The sequence below is a fragment of the Acanthochromis polyacanthus genome, chromosome 4 (genome assembly GCF_021347895.1).
Source record: "Acanthochromis polyacanthus isolate Apoly-LR-REF ecotype Palm Island chromosome 4, KAUST_Apoly_ChrSc, whole genome shotgun sequence".
In the NCBI taxonomy this organism is placed as follows: Eukaryota; Metazoa; Chordata; class Actinopteri; family Pomacentridae; genus Acanthochromis; species Acanthochromis polyacanthus.
Window position 1 is genome coordinate 35,364,100 of NC_067116.1, and position 13,527 is coordinate 35,377,626.

Here is a 13,527-nt window from a genome sequence, read left to right on the forward strand (position 1 = left end):
ACTGAAGGAGCTGCTCAGTGTTGTCGGAGTCTTCTGTAGATAGTGGGACGTGTTCTCCAACAGGGATGATTGCTTAGCCATCACCAGCTTGTTTGGTCTCCTGTCTGCTGTAGAAAGCTGTTGCCCCAAAATAAGTATTTGTTGTTTTAACACATGGCGTCCTTATAACTGTATGTATGTCATGAAGCAACTAAGTAGGGGTGCCTCCAGGATTTTTTTTATAGCAGTGGTGAGTTGAAGCAACAGGAAATCTTTATGTGGCACACAAAAATCAAAAGTCAACTAAATTTCAGGAATTTTGAATGGACAAGAAATTAAATACTGATATACTTTGTTCCTTCCTTTATAGTAACAGTGAGTATTTATATGATGTACATAAATTAATGCATTTGGATCACAACAGAAGAGATGTTGTATTGCAGAGGAAAAAGCTAATCCATATTAAAGACAACACAAGTTTATTTACAATTCTATTACTGAAAATTAGGTCCATATGTGATGATAATTTGTCTAACTACAGCCAATTATGGTACACCAAGCACAAATTGGCTCTTAAATATTTGTACTGCATGGTTCATACTAGCACAGAATGAACTGCTCAAATGATTATCATTGTTCTGTGGCTGCAAATGTAATGTCTTTTGGGCTATAACTTAGATGATTAAAGTCAAGTCACCTTTATTTGTATACCCAAGTGATTTAAATATTACAGTTAAGATGCTATGCTGTAAAATATCATGAAGATACTAAATCAAATCAATTCATCTTTTCCATCTTATTTTAGGAAAACATATGAGTTTTGCTAATTTCTAGTTATTTGAACTTAATTTGTCTAATTTTTTAGTTTTCACACCACATTAGAACTTAAAAACAAATGTTTTTTATAACAGTTTACTCATTTCAACAATAGAGAGTTCTCTGATTTCACTAAATTAAGTTTATAGGAAACAAAAGTGGCATAAATATACTATATTTTTGTAAATGTTAAGCAATGTGCAATATCCAGAAGAGCAACATCAGTCACATAGCTATTTTTATAGTGATATTACTGCAGTAAATAAGTTATATTTACAAAAATAAGCTGTCTTGCTGTTTTCATAGGTTACACTTGTACATAAAAATATTTTGATATGATTCTATTAGTAAATGGTTGTATTTACATAGTGCTTTTATCCAAAGCACTTTACATGATACGTCACATTCACCCATTCACACACACAGCAGAAGCTGCCATGCAAGGCACTAACCACGACCCACCAGGAGCAATTAGGGGTTAGTTGTCTTGCTCAGGGACACCTTGACATGAGCTCAATGGGCCGAGGATTGAACCAGCAACCTTCCAGTTACAAGACAGCCACTCTACCCACGGAGCCATGCCGCCCCCTATTGTAAATTTCTTATTCTATTTTTCTTCTTGTGAAATGCACTGATGGGATTATTACTTAATTATACCGTACACTGTGCAATGACAATAAAAGGAATTCTATTCTAGTAAAAAATGGCTTCAATAGCCGAAGCTGTGAGTTGTCAGAAACCGATAAAACTTAGAAAATATAAGAGGAAAGCAAGTTGCTAGTTTATTCAACTTATTATCTTACATTTATCAAATTTGTTCAGTTCAGTTAATTTAACTTGAGTTCACACTAGTTTCACACTTTCACAACTTTTAAGGTGACTTCAAACAAATGAATCAACCAAAATGCAGTTCAATCACATTTTAAAGGGAGCAGAAGAAATTTGGTTTCTAAATTGAATGAACCTAATATGGTTTACAATGCACAATAATATATAATAATATATATTTGCCAATTATCCAACTAATTCAAAAATGAAGGTTAAGACCCTATAAAATCAAACATGCAAAACCTGATGAATCCAGATTGCTTATGTATTATGAGATAGATTACAATAATTGATATAAAGATTAAAAAAATGGGCATACAGAAAACATTACAAAATAATTAAAAGAGTGCAAAGTAATACGTAGCACAAAGGTGATGCTGTAATTGGCTTATACAAGGACTGTATAGACTGAACAATGTAGTAGTGCAGAAATGAATAAATGTTTAAGTGATACACTACAGAAATTGCATGTACAGTGAAAAATGGGGGGGGGGGGGGGGGAATCACATAAATTCTGAGAAAAACACATCGATTTGTGGAAAGTTTTTGTTTGATTTGACACTGTCAGGAGGTGCCGCTATAAGCAGCGCATGTGAGTCACCAGCTCACACAAACAGAAAAGTTGCAGCCCACATGTGCACTCAAGAGGGACTAAGCGACACCGCCGGTTTGTGTTTGTGCGCGTCTTTTACTGTAGGTAGCAGCTCGTGTCTCCGGACCACTGACCGACGGGCAGCTCGGTGTAACAAAACAAACCCTCCCCAACTCTCAGGCCAACACTTTGAGAGCTAACGAGAGTACGCAGAAGCTAAACAGCTAACCCGAAATGGCGACCGCAATATACTTGGAACATTACCTTGACAGTGAGTATCCGGGACTATACTGGAATCATGTTAAGGTTTTGAACATTTTAAGTGTGTTTGAGGTTTAGTTTGACTCTGTCGAAGACTTTGCGCTTGACGAATTACAGGCAGTTAACAGCGCGTTAGCGACTAGCAGGCTGTGAGGTCACTAGCTCGCTAGCTAACTTATTAGCCTCGCGATAAAGCTCTCTGCGGGACAAAGTTCGTTAAACTCTCCATGTGTGGTGTCAGTTTCACTCAGAATCAAATGTAATAACTTACTATCTGTGTCAAGTATTTAATAAAGTTAACGGGTTGGAGTTAGCTGGTGTTTAATGTTGTCGTGTTGCAACAATTCGCAGCTAAGTAACCAGCTAACAGCAGCGGCTATAAGAAGGTTATTTGAAGACATGTTGTGACGCTAATGTAATTAACCTAATTACTTGCTTAATTTTTTTCACAGTTTGTGTTTGCTTTAATATAGCAGACACCATGCATTTCCAACCTGTTGGTTACCGCGTTTCCCGTAACCGTTTACGCGCCGGGGCGGGGTGACCGAAGTGCGTCACACACCTAATGTTAATGGGGGCGCTCAAACCGGGGCACACTGGGACTGGATGGAGATAATATAGAACACTACTTTGTTAATGCAAAGAGAGATTCTTGTGCAACATGTTGCTCAGAAAAAAAGTAACTTGAGGTTTAATTTCAGCTCGTGGGAGTAAACTTTAGGCAGGGGATTTGGAGTCGTCCTCCAGAATTGTGCGCATCAGGCTTTCACTTTTCTGCTTTCTCATCATTTTATGCATCAAATTCTTCCTTTTATGCATCAATCTACTGTAGAAACGTCTTTATTGATGTAAGGGAATTTACAAACAATTAAGAATATATTGGCATACTGTGCAGTAAGGCTCTTGGGCATTCTGTATTACTTTTAAGTATAAATATAAGAAAGAGTAGTTTAAATTTTATGTAATATTATGCATAAGGAGTCAGTGCATTTAAGAGCTTGATTTACTCTTATGTTGTTTTTTGTGTCTTTGGTATAGGCAAGTGACCTATTTAAAAGTGAATAGAGCACCTGTTCACATCATAAACTAATTAATTTATTTGATTTATGAACCCCCGGACCTTAGTGGCTCAAGTGTGTTTAAAATTTTTAAAAGCTTTTGCCCATTCAAACCATATCATACAGGTTTGGAGGCAAGTATCTCACCTGTGCTGTTGAAGCTGACTAAAATAAACAAGAATCCAACATTTTTTGCTGAAATGCATTCATTGAAATGTTGAAATCTAGTAGATACAGAGTCTTTGGTAAAACCTATCAATCAATCACTCAATCAGAGTTTATTTATATAGCCCTTTACAACAGCCCAAGTGCTCCATAAAATAATACTGGAGAGGAGTTACTTCTAAAAGTATATTTGAAAAACATTATCTAGTGACTCAGAGCTTAGTCGAATGTAAAATTTAAAAAAAAAACAAAAACATTCTCACATCAGACCACCTCCTCCTTTTCCCTTCTGGCTCTTCCATGGTTGTTCAACCTGCCTGTGTTCTCACGGTGCAGATGATGAGACATTGTGTGTTACCCAGTGTTTGCATGTTCAGATGTCCTGAGGCAGCCAGTGAATCTGGAACTTATCTGTGGCATGACTCTTATTAATGATGACAAATGCATTGCATGGCACGATGCCTCAAGGAATTCCTCACACTAATTTGTAAAAATGAAATAACTTACTGGTTATTTTGTTGTTGTTGTACAATTTATCACTTTGAAGTTAATCTTGTCATGATCTCAACTCATATCATTGGTTGCCTAAAAACTGCAATATTTGATTTATTCATTAATTTTTGCACATTGTGTAGAAGCAGTCAATCAAAAGGATTGTTTCATGGTTGATAGAGATTATTAGTAACAAAACAGACTGACAACCAATAGCTGGAACTGATATAAATTTGAGTAAAACTGAAAATCTTGGTCTCAAAATTTAAAAATAACACTAACTTAAGACACAACTTAATTGTAATGTCTTTGAAGAAGTGCATTTTTCCGTTAACTTATTTATCTGTACCTCACTGTACAATCATACCTATTACTGATAATTATAAAAATATTGAAAACCAGATCCAGTAGTTTGCCAAACCCCCAAATCTGTTGGGATTGTTCTGAGCAGCAAAGACTAAACCGTGCATTAAAATAACTACGTGCTGAATGATCTATTGCAGGCTTCAAGTTTAAAAAAAACAATATAAGACATGCTGAAAATATATGATGAGAAATCAAGTCACCATTCTAATATATAGCACATGTAAAGCAGCAGCCACAGAGACAAAGTTCTTTCCAGTTGAAAGTCACCGTTGAAACTTGTTATTCATTTTTCAAGGTATTGAAAACCTGCCATGTGAGCTGCAGAGGAACTTTACTTTGATGCGGGACCTGGACAATAGGACGGAAGGTGATCATTTTACCTTATCATGTTTTTATTATCCAAATGCTCTGTGGATTTACAACCTTAAACACACATTTACACTTGTGTTTCCTGTTTTCACGTGTGACAATGTCTGCTCCGTAAAAAAAGAAGCGCGTAATCTACATTATCTGAAAACAATTCAACAGGTTAAAGTGTGGCATTTGTAATTTGTACCATTTAGAGTTGTTTGTCTTCGAGGATGATTGTGTCTTCATCAATAATGCTTTCTGTTGCTGTGCAGAAAAGAAAGGAGAGATCGACAAGCTGGCTGAAGAGTACATAGCGAATGTGAAGATCCTGGCTTCAGAGCAGAGAGTGGAACACCTGCAGAAGATTCAGAATGCCTACAGCAAGTGCAAAGAGTTCAGTGACGACAAAGTCCAGCTTGCAATGCAGACGTATGAAATGGTAAGTCCAAATCAGGCCTACTGATGTTTGGTCACTTGTCAGTTTATGGTTTTAATATCATCATGCTGGAAATAAGTGTTTGAAGTCACAAGTTATGTCTCTGAATGAGGCATTTTTCTAATTTGGAAATTAAATCGTATGCATATTCATTTTGTAATATGGATAAAATCCTTGTACCACAGGTGGACAAACATATCCGCAGACTGGACGCAGATCTGGCCCGGTTTGAGAATGAGCTAAAGGAGAAATTGGAAGTGAGTGGCTATGAAAGTGCAGAAGGAAGAGCACTGAAAAGTAAGTTGTGTAACTGAAAGGCTTTCATCAGAAAACACTGGAAAACAGATTTGATGCATTATGAATGCAAATGTTTTTCACAGAGGGTGAAATGCGAGGGTTGAGAGAGAAGCGCGGGTCCAGAGGAAGAGGAAGGAAAGGCTCTGATGAAGATTCTCCCCGAAAGAAAAAGATGAAAAACGGGTAACTTTGAGTTGGTGGTGCAGTAATCTGACTCACTGGATGTAGGCTGCGGGTTTAAGCTTGCCATCGGCCGCTCCTGTCTGCTGGCTTTCTTCTCTTCTTCAGCTGTTAGCCTGGTTGCGTTTTCAAAATCCACTTCACTCGGGGAAACATCAAAAACAACTTCAAGGCTAGCAACCTACCTGAGTGAAAATGTAAAGCTTTAGCAAGGATTTGGAACTGTTGACAGCATGTCAGCACTGACTTTGTGAGGGTCAGGATGATTTAAAACTGCAGGTGGTGTGTTGAGCCATTTTCATCACAGAAAAATGGTGCAAATGTTTAACACCAGCATTAACACAGTAGTTTACAGATCAAAAGATAAGTTGTAGTGCGCAAAGCCTCTTTGTTTTTATTTCTAATTAATTTCTAATTTTTTGTATGGTGTTTGTCTTTTAGCCCAGACCTGAGTGATGCTCTCCTGCCTGTGCAGCCATCAGACGTCCTGGACATGCCAGTTGATCCCAATGAGCCTACGTACTGCCTGTGTCATCAAGTGTCATACGGAGAGATGATTGGATGTGATAATCCAGATGTAGGTTTTAACTGCTTCTTTGTTTTTGCTAAATCAAAAATTCACTTCATCATAATCTGTCTGACTGCCCAGGTTCGGATGGAGATTCACTGACTTAACATTGTTTTTTTTTCTATCCTTTAGTGTCCCATTGAATGGTTTCACTTTGCTTGCGTCGATCTCGCCACAAAACCAAAAGGAAAATGGTAAGAACATAAATGAGTTACCTGAGATATGTCTACAAGCAATATTGTCACAGAAACCTATAACATAGTTTTTCATCTTTCTCTCGTCTCTTTAATCCGTCAGGTTTTGTCCGAGATGCACCCAAGACAGGAAGAAAAAATGAGGTTCCTTTTTTTCAGAAAAACTTAAGCAATGTATGTATGTTTTGTGTAGTTTAATAGTGTAATATATATATATATATATATATATATATATATATTTCAGTCCTTACAACTCTCCATAGAAATGGTGGGTCATACAGCTTTCTTTGAAGCCCTAATCCGGATTTGGAGTATAGCTACTGTTGTGGCACCGTTATTCCCTCTCTGCTGGCTTTACGATGTCCAGACAGGTGTCTTTGTCCAGTAGCTTTTGAATAGATAATTTACCTATATGTTTGTGTACTCTGGGTGAATTGCTCTCGGCCTGTGGAGTTTCACAAATTATTACCAATCAGACAGTCCAGAAAGTCATATGCTGTATATATAGTCATTACTAACAAACTCAGAAATCCCGGATTGTGGCTTTAGTATACTTGAAATGTCAGTTTTATAAAGAATTATTTTTTAAACAAATTAACAGCCTGCTGAGAAATTACAGTTTAAACACCTGAGTCCTTACCTGAAATGTTGATGTTAAAAAGGAATTATGTGTCAGATTTTCTGTTACTACCTCCTTAAGGAATACATCAGCACTGCATAAATGACTGCAGTTGATACTAGTGTAAACAGTTGTTTTGATTAGCTTGAACCAAACTAGCAAAGCAATGTAAATCCATCCTGTAATGAGTTTCAACAAAAAACCTGCGACATTTTTGAATGTATTGTGGTACTAATGGTCAGTCAGTCAGTGTCTCTTGTCAACTGAACGAGGTATTTAAGCACTTTGAATGAAATTTTCCCCAAAACAGGTTTGATACTGCAGGCTTGGTTTTATGATATGGTGTATCTCATTTAAAACTTTGCCATAGCACATCACTTCAAACCATATATGGAAATATATATATATTTTGTATAATATGAAATGATATTTTGTGGACACATTTTTTCCAAAGATATATTTGTTGTATTGCTTACTTACTGGTGTAAACTCAGATTTTATTTAATAGAATTTTAGCCTATTCTTTCATATTCAACTGTGAATATCTCTCATTTAGGTGTAAGCCACAAATTAAAGAACCAAAGTCTTTGTATTTTGTAAAATTCAGTATTTTATAACAAATAAATATTCACTATTACTCATGAATTGTTTCTTTCGTTTCAGTTTGAAATGTAAACAGGCTGTTTTTTAATGTTCTTTATTTCTAATGGTATCTAGTCATGCTTCTAATCATGTAGAAAAGTCTTTTCGATGCCAGAATCATTTCAAAATACACTTTACTGTATGTCAAAAGATATTTTCTGAAGTTGTTGCCACTGTATTTGTGTTAAGATGGACATAAAGCATTGTAGTCAACCTCAGCTGTGTCACATGTTCTTGTCATCTCTCTGTAGGCTTGAGTCCTACATTTTTAACTGAAAACATCGGTGAAGAAAGTTTCAAAATCCATCATCTGACTCCTCATCCCAGCTGCACTTTTCTTGGGTATTCTTCGTGAAATCGACCTCCAAGTCGTAAACAAAGTCAGGGTCGTCTTTGTGCCTCCGGTTCTTCTCAAACAGTTCGTCCATTTGTCCCTTCTTGCGTGCCAGCTTCTCATCGTCCAGTTTGTTCAGGTTTTCCTCGGGGTCTAGGCGGAACGAGGTGAGGCTGTGCTCCAGGGTGAAGCCCTGCATGTGGTCCCGTAGGATGATGTGAAGCTTCTCCAGCTGCTTCTGAGACACGGTCTCTAAGTAGTCCCTGTGCCGAGGATGGTTCTTGAGCCTTTCAGCTGCCACACTGTAGTCTGGAAGTTAAGGACAGAAGCCATCAAGGACTCAAACAGCTCTGTGGAGGCTAAAGTCTTCAAGATCGTATGGGTGCTTTTAGTATCTGTTAGTTACAGTACACACTTGGGGAAATATCACTGTGTAATACACATCAACATGATGGAGCATTACTACTTGAGATACCATCAGAAGTGTGATTGTTGCACAAGGACAGCATGACTTTAAGTTATCTACTCAAAAGTAAACCTTGGGTTCAGTACCCCATATAATGTATATGCTAAATAACAGACTGCACTTTCATTCAGTTGTTTTAAATGCCAACATCAATCATGTTTGTTGTATTTGTCCAGGGCCCCAGAAATTGAAAACTTCAACAAGAGTTGCAAGAATTACTTATTTGTAAACTCTTTTGCCAACTATTTTGACAATAAAGTAATCAGTTTCAGTACTTTTTTCCAGAAAGAACTCACTATCGTATGACAGTAAACTGAACAAACAAGACATTTGAGAAACTATCAACATTTTTCACAATTCTGACATTTTGTGGACCAAACATCTAATCAATTAATAAATAGTCGACAGATTTATCAACAATAAAAAAATAATCATTAGTATCTGTAATGTAATCATGTAAGTTTAACTGGAAAAAGGATTTGACATGGGGCCTCAAAATCAGGTACAGTCTGGGGAGTCTCTTCAAGGTCCTTAACCATCATTGTACATTAGGCTTCAGTTATGTATGCTCCCATGAAATTACAGTTAATCAAGATCAAATTAACACAAGATGCCAAGGAATTATGCTGATAAAAAATATTAGGTGAAGGCAATATTAGTTCATTTTTGTACCTATCTAGAACCGTATTTTATGTCACTGCCACTGCATGAAAGTAAGACTGTAGTGTATGTGTGAGTCTGTTTCCTTACCAGAGTACTGGGAGAAGTTTCGTACAGGTATTATTCTTTTTCGCACTTTTTGGTCTCCATGTCTTCATAAATTACAACTATGGAAGGAGGTTTGAATTGCACTCCACAGCGTTTTGCCTCGAATGGCATCTTCTTGTATATCACATGCAGCAAACCTAGTTTAAACTGAACGTAGAGACTGGTATATTTTAGCCATAATATTCAGCTTAAAACAGAATACACAGAGAAATCCACCGAATGTAGATTACAAACGCTAAATCGCTGCCTAGCTGCCTTACGTTAGACGTTGTTAGACACGTCTGTCTTCAGAAAAGCCTGACTTCATTTGGAGTAAAATTGCAAAGTAAAGTTATTTTACTTGCAATTATCGTTAAGAAACACAAGAAAATTTCTTAATATTGTTTCTTTTATGTTTAAATGTTGCATCGTATTGTTTTAAAAGGATTTAGTTTCCTGTTTGTAATCAGGCACAATGACAGCTTACCTAAGACTACAAAATGGTCCTTCAAGATCCGTTTCCGTAAACAGTTCAATGAAGCGTAGCACGTAATGTAGCTGCACAGCAACTGAATAAAGACACAAAACTCTTATCAGAGCTGTCAATTTACATTTTCATGTATTTTATTTTGCTCTTTGTGTTTTCCTGTTTATCGACATGTCATTGTTTGGTTGAAAAAGGTGAGTGATATTGTTAGACGGCCTGTTACTCCCATAGTCACTGATCAGTTTTGTTTGTCATTGAAAATCTTTGGGGTTTTTTGGGTCAGGATGTCTCTAAATATTGTTCACAAAACCCAATTAATAGCTCAGACTGTAATGGATAGACAGTAGATCAAAAGAAAAGCTAATTTGTTCCTTCACTTATCTATTATAGTTTAAAATGTTCAAATCATTTCACTGTGGAAAAAAACTGTGTAATTGTGGTGTACATTTGGCAGGATGCTTAGGTTAGGTTAGATGTATATTTATCTTTTTCAGTGCTATGCACTATTTCTCTTGATGTGGGGGGTAATAAAGGACTATCTTATCTTAAAAAACGATTGAAAGTATTTAAATCTGCCATACATATATGATCACAGTTAGATGTATTCTTAAAGTTTCTCTGTCAGATTTTGGTCTTCATCAGTGTAACCTGCACTTTTTTGCAGATGAGAATCAGGACCATTGTGATGTTCTGAAACAGTGGCTTCAGTCTTCATCAGTGTCAGTGGAGCTCAGCAAGAAGGGTTTTCACAGGTATTTAGCTGTTTATTTTAGACAATGGGTTATCAACCTTTTCCCACGCTAATACTGAGAAGAATGAGTCACTTCTTATATATTTTAGGGAGGTGATAACCACTGTGGAGCTCAAGTCTGATGTTCTGAGTGATGTTAGAGTTTTGTTGGTTCATCGATGGCCCAGAGGCGTCTACATTGATCCATATCAACTCGCATCACTGAGTGATCAACATGACTGGAAGGTAAGACTAGCACTTTTTGCCTTTCACTGATACCAAGTAATGAGCCAGAACACTGCACCATATGAAATAATATTACAAACTGCACTCATGTAAGCTTTGTGTAAATGTGTGTTATTTTAAACATTTCTGTTGTCTCCCTGTAAGATTTTACTAGATTCAACCATAGACCTAGAGCTGCCTGCTCACAAGGCGTCAGAATTTGTCACCTATGTGTATCCCTCCCACATTGGACCAACTCCCAGATCACTGAAAGTCACAATTCCAGTACATGGGCGCTACCATGAGCCTTCTTTTGTTGGGGAAACAGTCACATCTGTTGACATAGAAGCTCCTGAGCTACTGCTGCGGACTGTGAAATGTAAGAAGATCAAGTTTTGTTTTGATTTCACGTGCATCTCTGTGTGATTCCATTGTGAAATCAGCAAATTTTCTGTGTGCTGGAGGGAAGTTTTCCCTCCATATCTGGAAATTTTATTAAGATAAGATGAAACTTATTACATCCGAAGGAAATTCTTGGATCAGATATAGCTGTGGGAAAAAAAATACATAACAGAGTAAATGCAGTTCCTATGGGAAAGGCAATGAAATAGAAGTGTGATGCATTACTAAATGGAAATAAAAAATAAAGCTATATTAAGACTAAAACTGAAAAGATAATAGTAAGACTGGCAAGTAGTAAAGTAATATTACACATGAAACTGATCCTGATTTTGCATCTGCTACTGAGAAAGTAAAAATTGCAAGTGATATTGATATTGTTTTTCTTCCTGTAATGTGTTGTTAAATTATAGTTAAAAGTTGTAATCATAAGCAAAAAAACAGCCATTTTTGGTATGTTAATTTTATAAGTTGATCATTATTCAAGTGAATATAGGATTTTATCCACAGCTTTTATGATCAAAACAATAACAGAATGACTAAAGACCTGTCATGTTAGATGTCAGAAACACACTATTTATTCTAAAACCTTTTCTTCCTTTCAGGTACGCAGCTCAACACCTTACAGCCTCATACTGTCGTGGACGCCCCGTGCACTGTCAGCAATTCAAGCACTTGTCAGTGGGTTAAAATCCAGCATCAGCAGGTGGTTTACAAAAAATCTTTGCAAAATCTTAAATTTAAAAAGTCCATCTCTGTTCCCTTTTCACACAAAAGAAAAATGTCTTGTGTCTTGCAGGAGTTCAGCCCCTTGAGTTTCCAGTTTCCAGTCGGTGATGCGTCCTTGTTGGCGCCTGTATGTGGCGGAACTCTTCTGGTCACCATGACGTGCTGTGCGGCGCTGTCCAGATACATGTGGAAACATCGAATCATTTAGGCAGCAGCAGTCAACATAACTTGTGCTACAGTTCTGTCTGATATCAAGATCATTCCAGAGGCACTGCCCAAGGCACACAGGGAGATGACACTTCCTGTATGGCTCAATTTATGAAACACTTAGCTCAGGAATGTATGCCACCTCCAATCGTGTCCTTTGTCTTCACTGCAAACCCCTTTTTTTATACAGCTAATAATAACTCATTGAATTTCTCTATTTTGTGTCGACTGTTTTGTCGTGAAACTGTAATGTATTAGTGCTGCTTGTTTGACCCCTTGCCCTGCTAATATTTCCTTTATGAAATTCTTTCTTTTGATTTGCCAAACATTGCAGAGCTTGCAGATAAAATTGCTGGAAATAAAACATCTAAAGCCAATGTTGACAATGACTTCTTTTTTGTGTGTGTTACTTTGAAGAAAGCTGAATGTCATGATTGGCTGCAGGAACTTAATCAGTTTTGTATTAGTTTTACATCTCTTTTTCAGTTCATCTCTATCTGGTATTTCTGGATGTTTTTTTTGTGTCGTTTACATCTAATTGTGCTCATTGTTGTACCACAATAATGGACATTGGTTTGCGTGTGTTTCTGATCTGTGTGTGTGTGCAGTTCCTTTTATCTATTTGTATTAATTTTTGCATCTCTTTTTTATTAGTTTGTGTCACTTTCAGTTTCTTTTTGTGTCTGCGTTCGCTTACATCTATTCTTGCACATTTTTGCATTTCCTCTTCACTGGTTTGCATTTCTTTCCTAATCTATTTGTAATAACCTTTATATCTCTTTATCATTGTTTGGCATCGGTTTCAGTTTTTTTTTTTTTTTGTGGCTGAAGTGTCCTATATCTATTTGTGTTCATTGTTGCACCACTTCTCCATTGGTATACATTTCTTGCTTGTTTCTTGTGTGTGTGTCTTTTCAGTTGTTTGTTGTGTATTTGAAGTTGCTCAAATCCATTTGTGTTCATTTTTGCATCTCTTTTTTTTGTTTGAATTTTTTTAGCCTTTATGTGTATGTTTGCATGAAAGCTGATTCGTCATTCATTTTTGAATCTCCTTTTTATTTATTTGGCCTTTCTGTGTGTTTTTGCAGTAGTTTACGTTCATTTGGGGGGGGGGGGGGGTTTGCATATCTATTTGTATTCGTAGTCTGTCAATGTTGCGGATTTGTGACCCTTTGTGTATATTTAGAGTATTTTTTCTGTGCGTGTGTCTTTAGTGTTGTTTTGTCTCTCTTTCTCGTTGTTGGATTCACTTGCCAACCTTCATCTCTTCACCAGGGGCTCCTGACTCTGGGCTCCAGGACCAGTGCCTAACTAGCCCATTCGGTACTCCCCCTATGAAGTTAGATCATATGAGAAACC

General features: G+C 36.9%; 3 protein-coding genes across 3 annotated transcripts; 2 read left to right on the forward strand and 1 right to left on the reverse strand.

Annotated features, from left to right (window-relative positions):
• The first annotated feature begins 2,220 nt into the window (after positions 1 to 2,220).
• On the forward strand, positions 2,221 to 8,062 carry ing5a (inhibitor of growth family, member 5a). Its single transcript, XM_022216514.2, has 8 exons — positions 2,221 to 2,486; positions 4,853 to 4,924; positions 5,181 to 5,347; positions 5,530 to 5,641; positions 5,725 to 5,824; positions 6,263 to 6,398; positions 6,522 to 6,583; positions 6,687 to 8,062. The coding sequence occupies exons 1-8, from the start codon at positions 2,450 to 2,452 to the stop codon at positions 6,724 to 6,726; spliced, it is 726 nt and encodes a 241-aa protein (XP_022072206.1). The 5' UTR covers positions 2,221 to 2,449; the 3' UTR covers positions 6,727 to 8,062.
• On the reverse strand, positions 7,884 to 9,678 carry cep19 (centrosomal protein 19). Its single transcript, XM_022216515.2, is given in 3 exon segments — positions 7,884 to 8,487; positions 9,395 to 9,439; positions 9,442 to 9,678. Coding segments are annotated over 3 exon segments (474 nt in total). The 5' UTR covers positions 9,524 to 9,678; the 3' UTR covers positions 7,884 to 8,140.
• Positions 9,679 to 9,905: 227 nt separating this feature from the next.
• pigx (phosphatidylinositol glycan anchor biosynthesis, class X) lies at positions 9,906 to 12,545 on the forward strand. Its single transcript, XM_022216513.2, has 6 exons — positions 9,906 to 10,072; positions 10,543 to 10,630; positions 10,719 to 10,854; positions 10,999 to 11,212; positions 11,838 to 11,938; positions 12,032 to 12,545. Exons 1-6 carry the CDS (start codon positions 10,009 to 10,011, stop codon positions 12,167 to 12,169), a joined length of 741 nt encoding a protein of 246 aa, XP_022072205.1. The 5' UTR covers positions 9,906 to 10,008; the 3' UTR covers positions 12,170 to 12,545.
• Positions 12,546 to 13,527: the final 982 nt, after the last annotated feature.

What these genes read in the sequence shown, in the direction of transcription:
- ing5a (XM_022216514.2), top strand. Translation starts at nt 2,450, where the DNA reads ATGGCGACCGCAATATACTTGGAACATTACCTTGACA. An exon ending in AAGAAAAAGATGAAAAACGG is followed by an intron (nt 5,825 to 6,262) that starts GTAACTTTGAGT and finishes TTTGTCTTTTAG; the next exon opens with CCCAGACCTGAGTGATGCTC. An exon ending in ACAAAACCAAAAGGAAAATG is followed by an intron (nt 6,584 to 6,686) that starts GTAAGAACATAA and finishes TTAATCCGTCAG; the next exon opens with GTTTTGTCCGAGATGCACCC.
- pigx (XM_022216513.2), top strand. Translation starts at nt 10,009, where the DNA reads ATGTATTTTATTTTGCTCTTTGTGTTTTCCTGTTTATCGACATGTCAT. An exon ending in TCATTGTTTGGTTGAAAAAG is followed by an intron (nt 10,073 to 10,542) that starts GTGAGTGATATT and finishes ACTTTTTTGCAG; the next exon opens with ATGAGAATCAGGACCATTGT. An exon ending in ACTGCTGCGGACTGTGAAAT is followed by an intron (nt 11,213 to 11,837) that starts GTAAGAAGATCA and finishes TCTTCCTTTCAG; the next exon opens with GTACGCAGCTCAACACCTTA.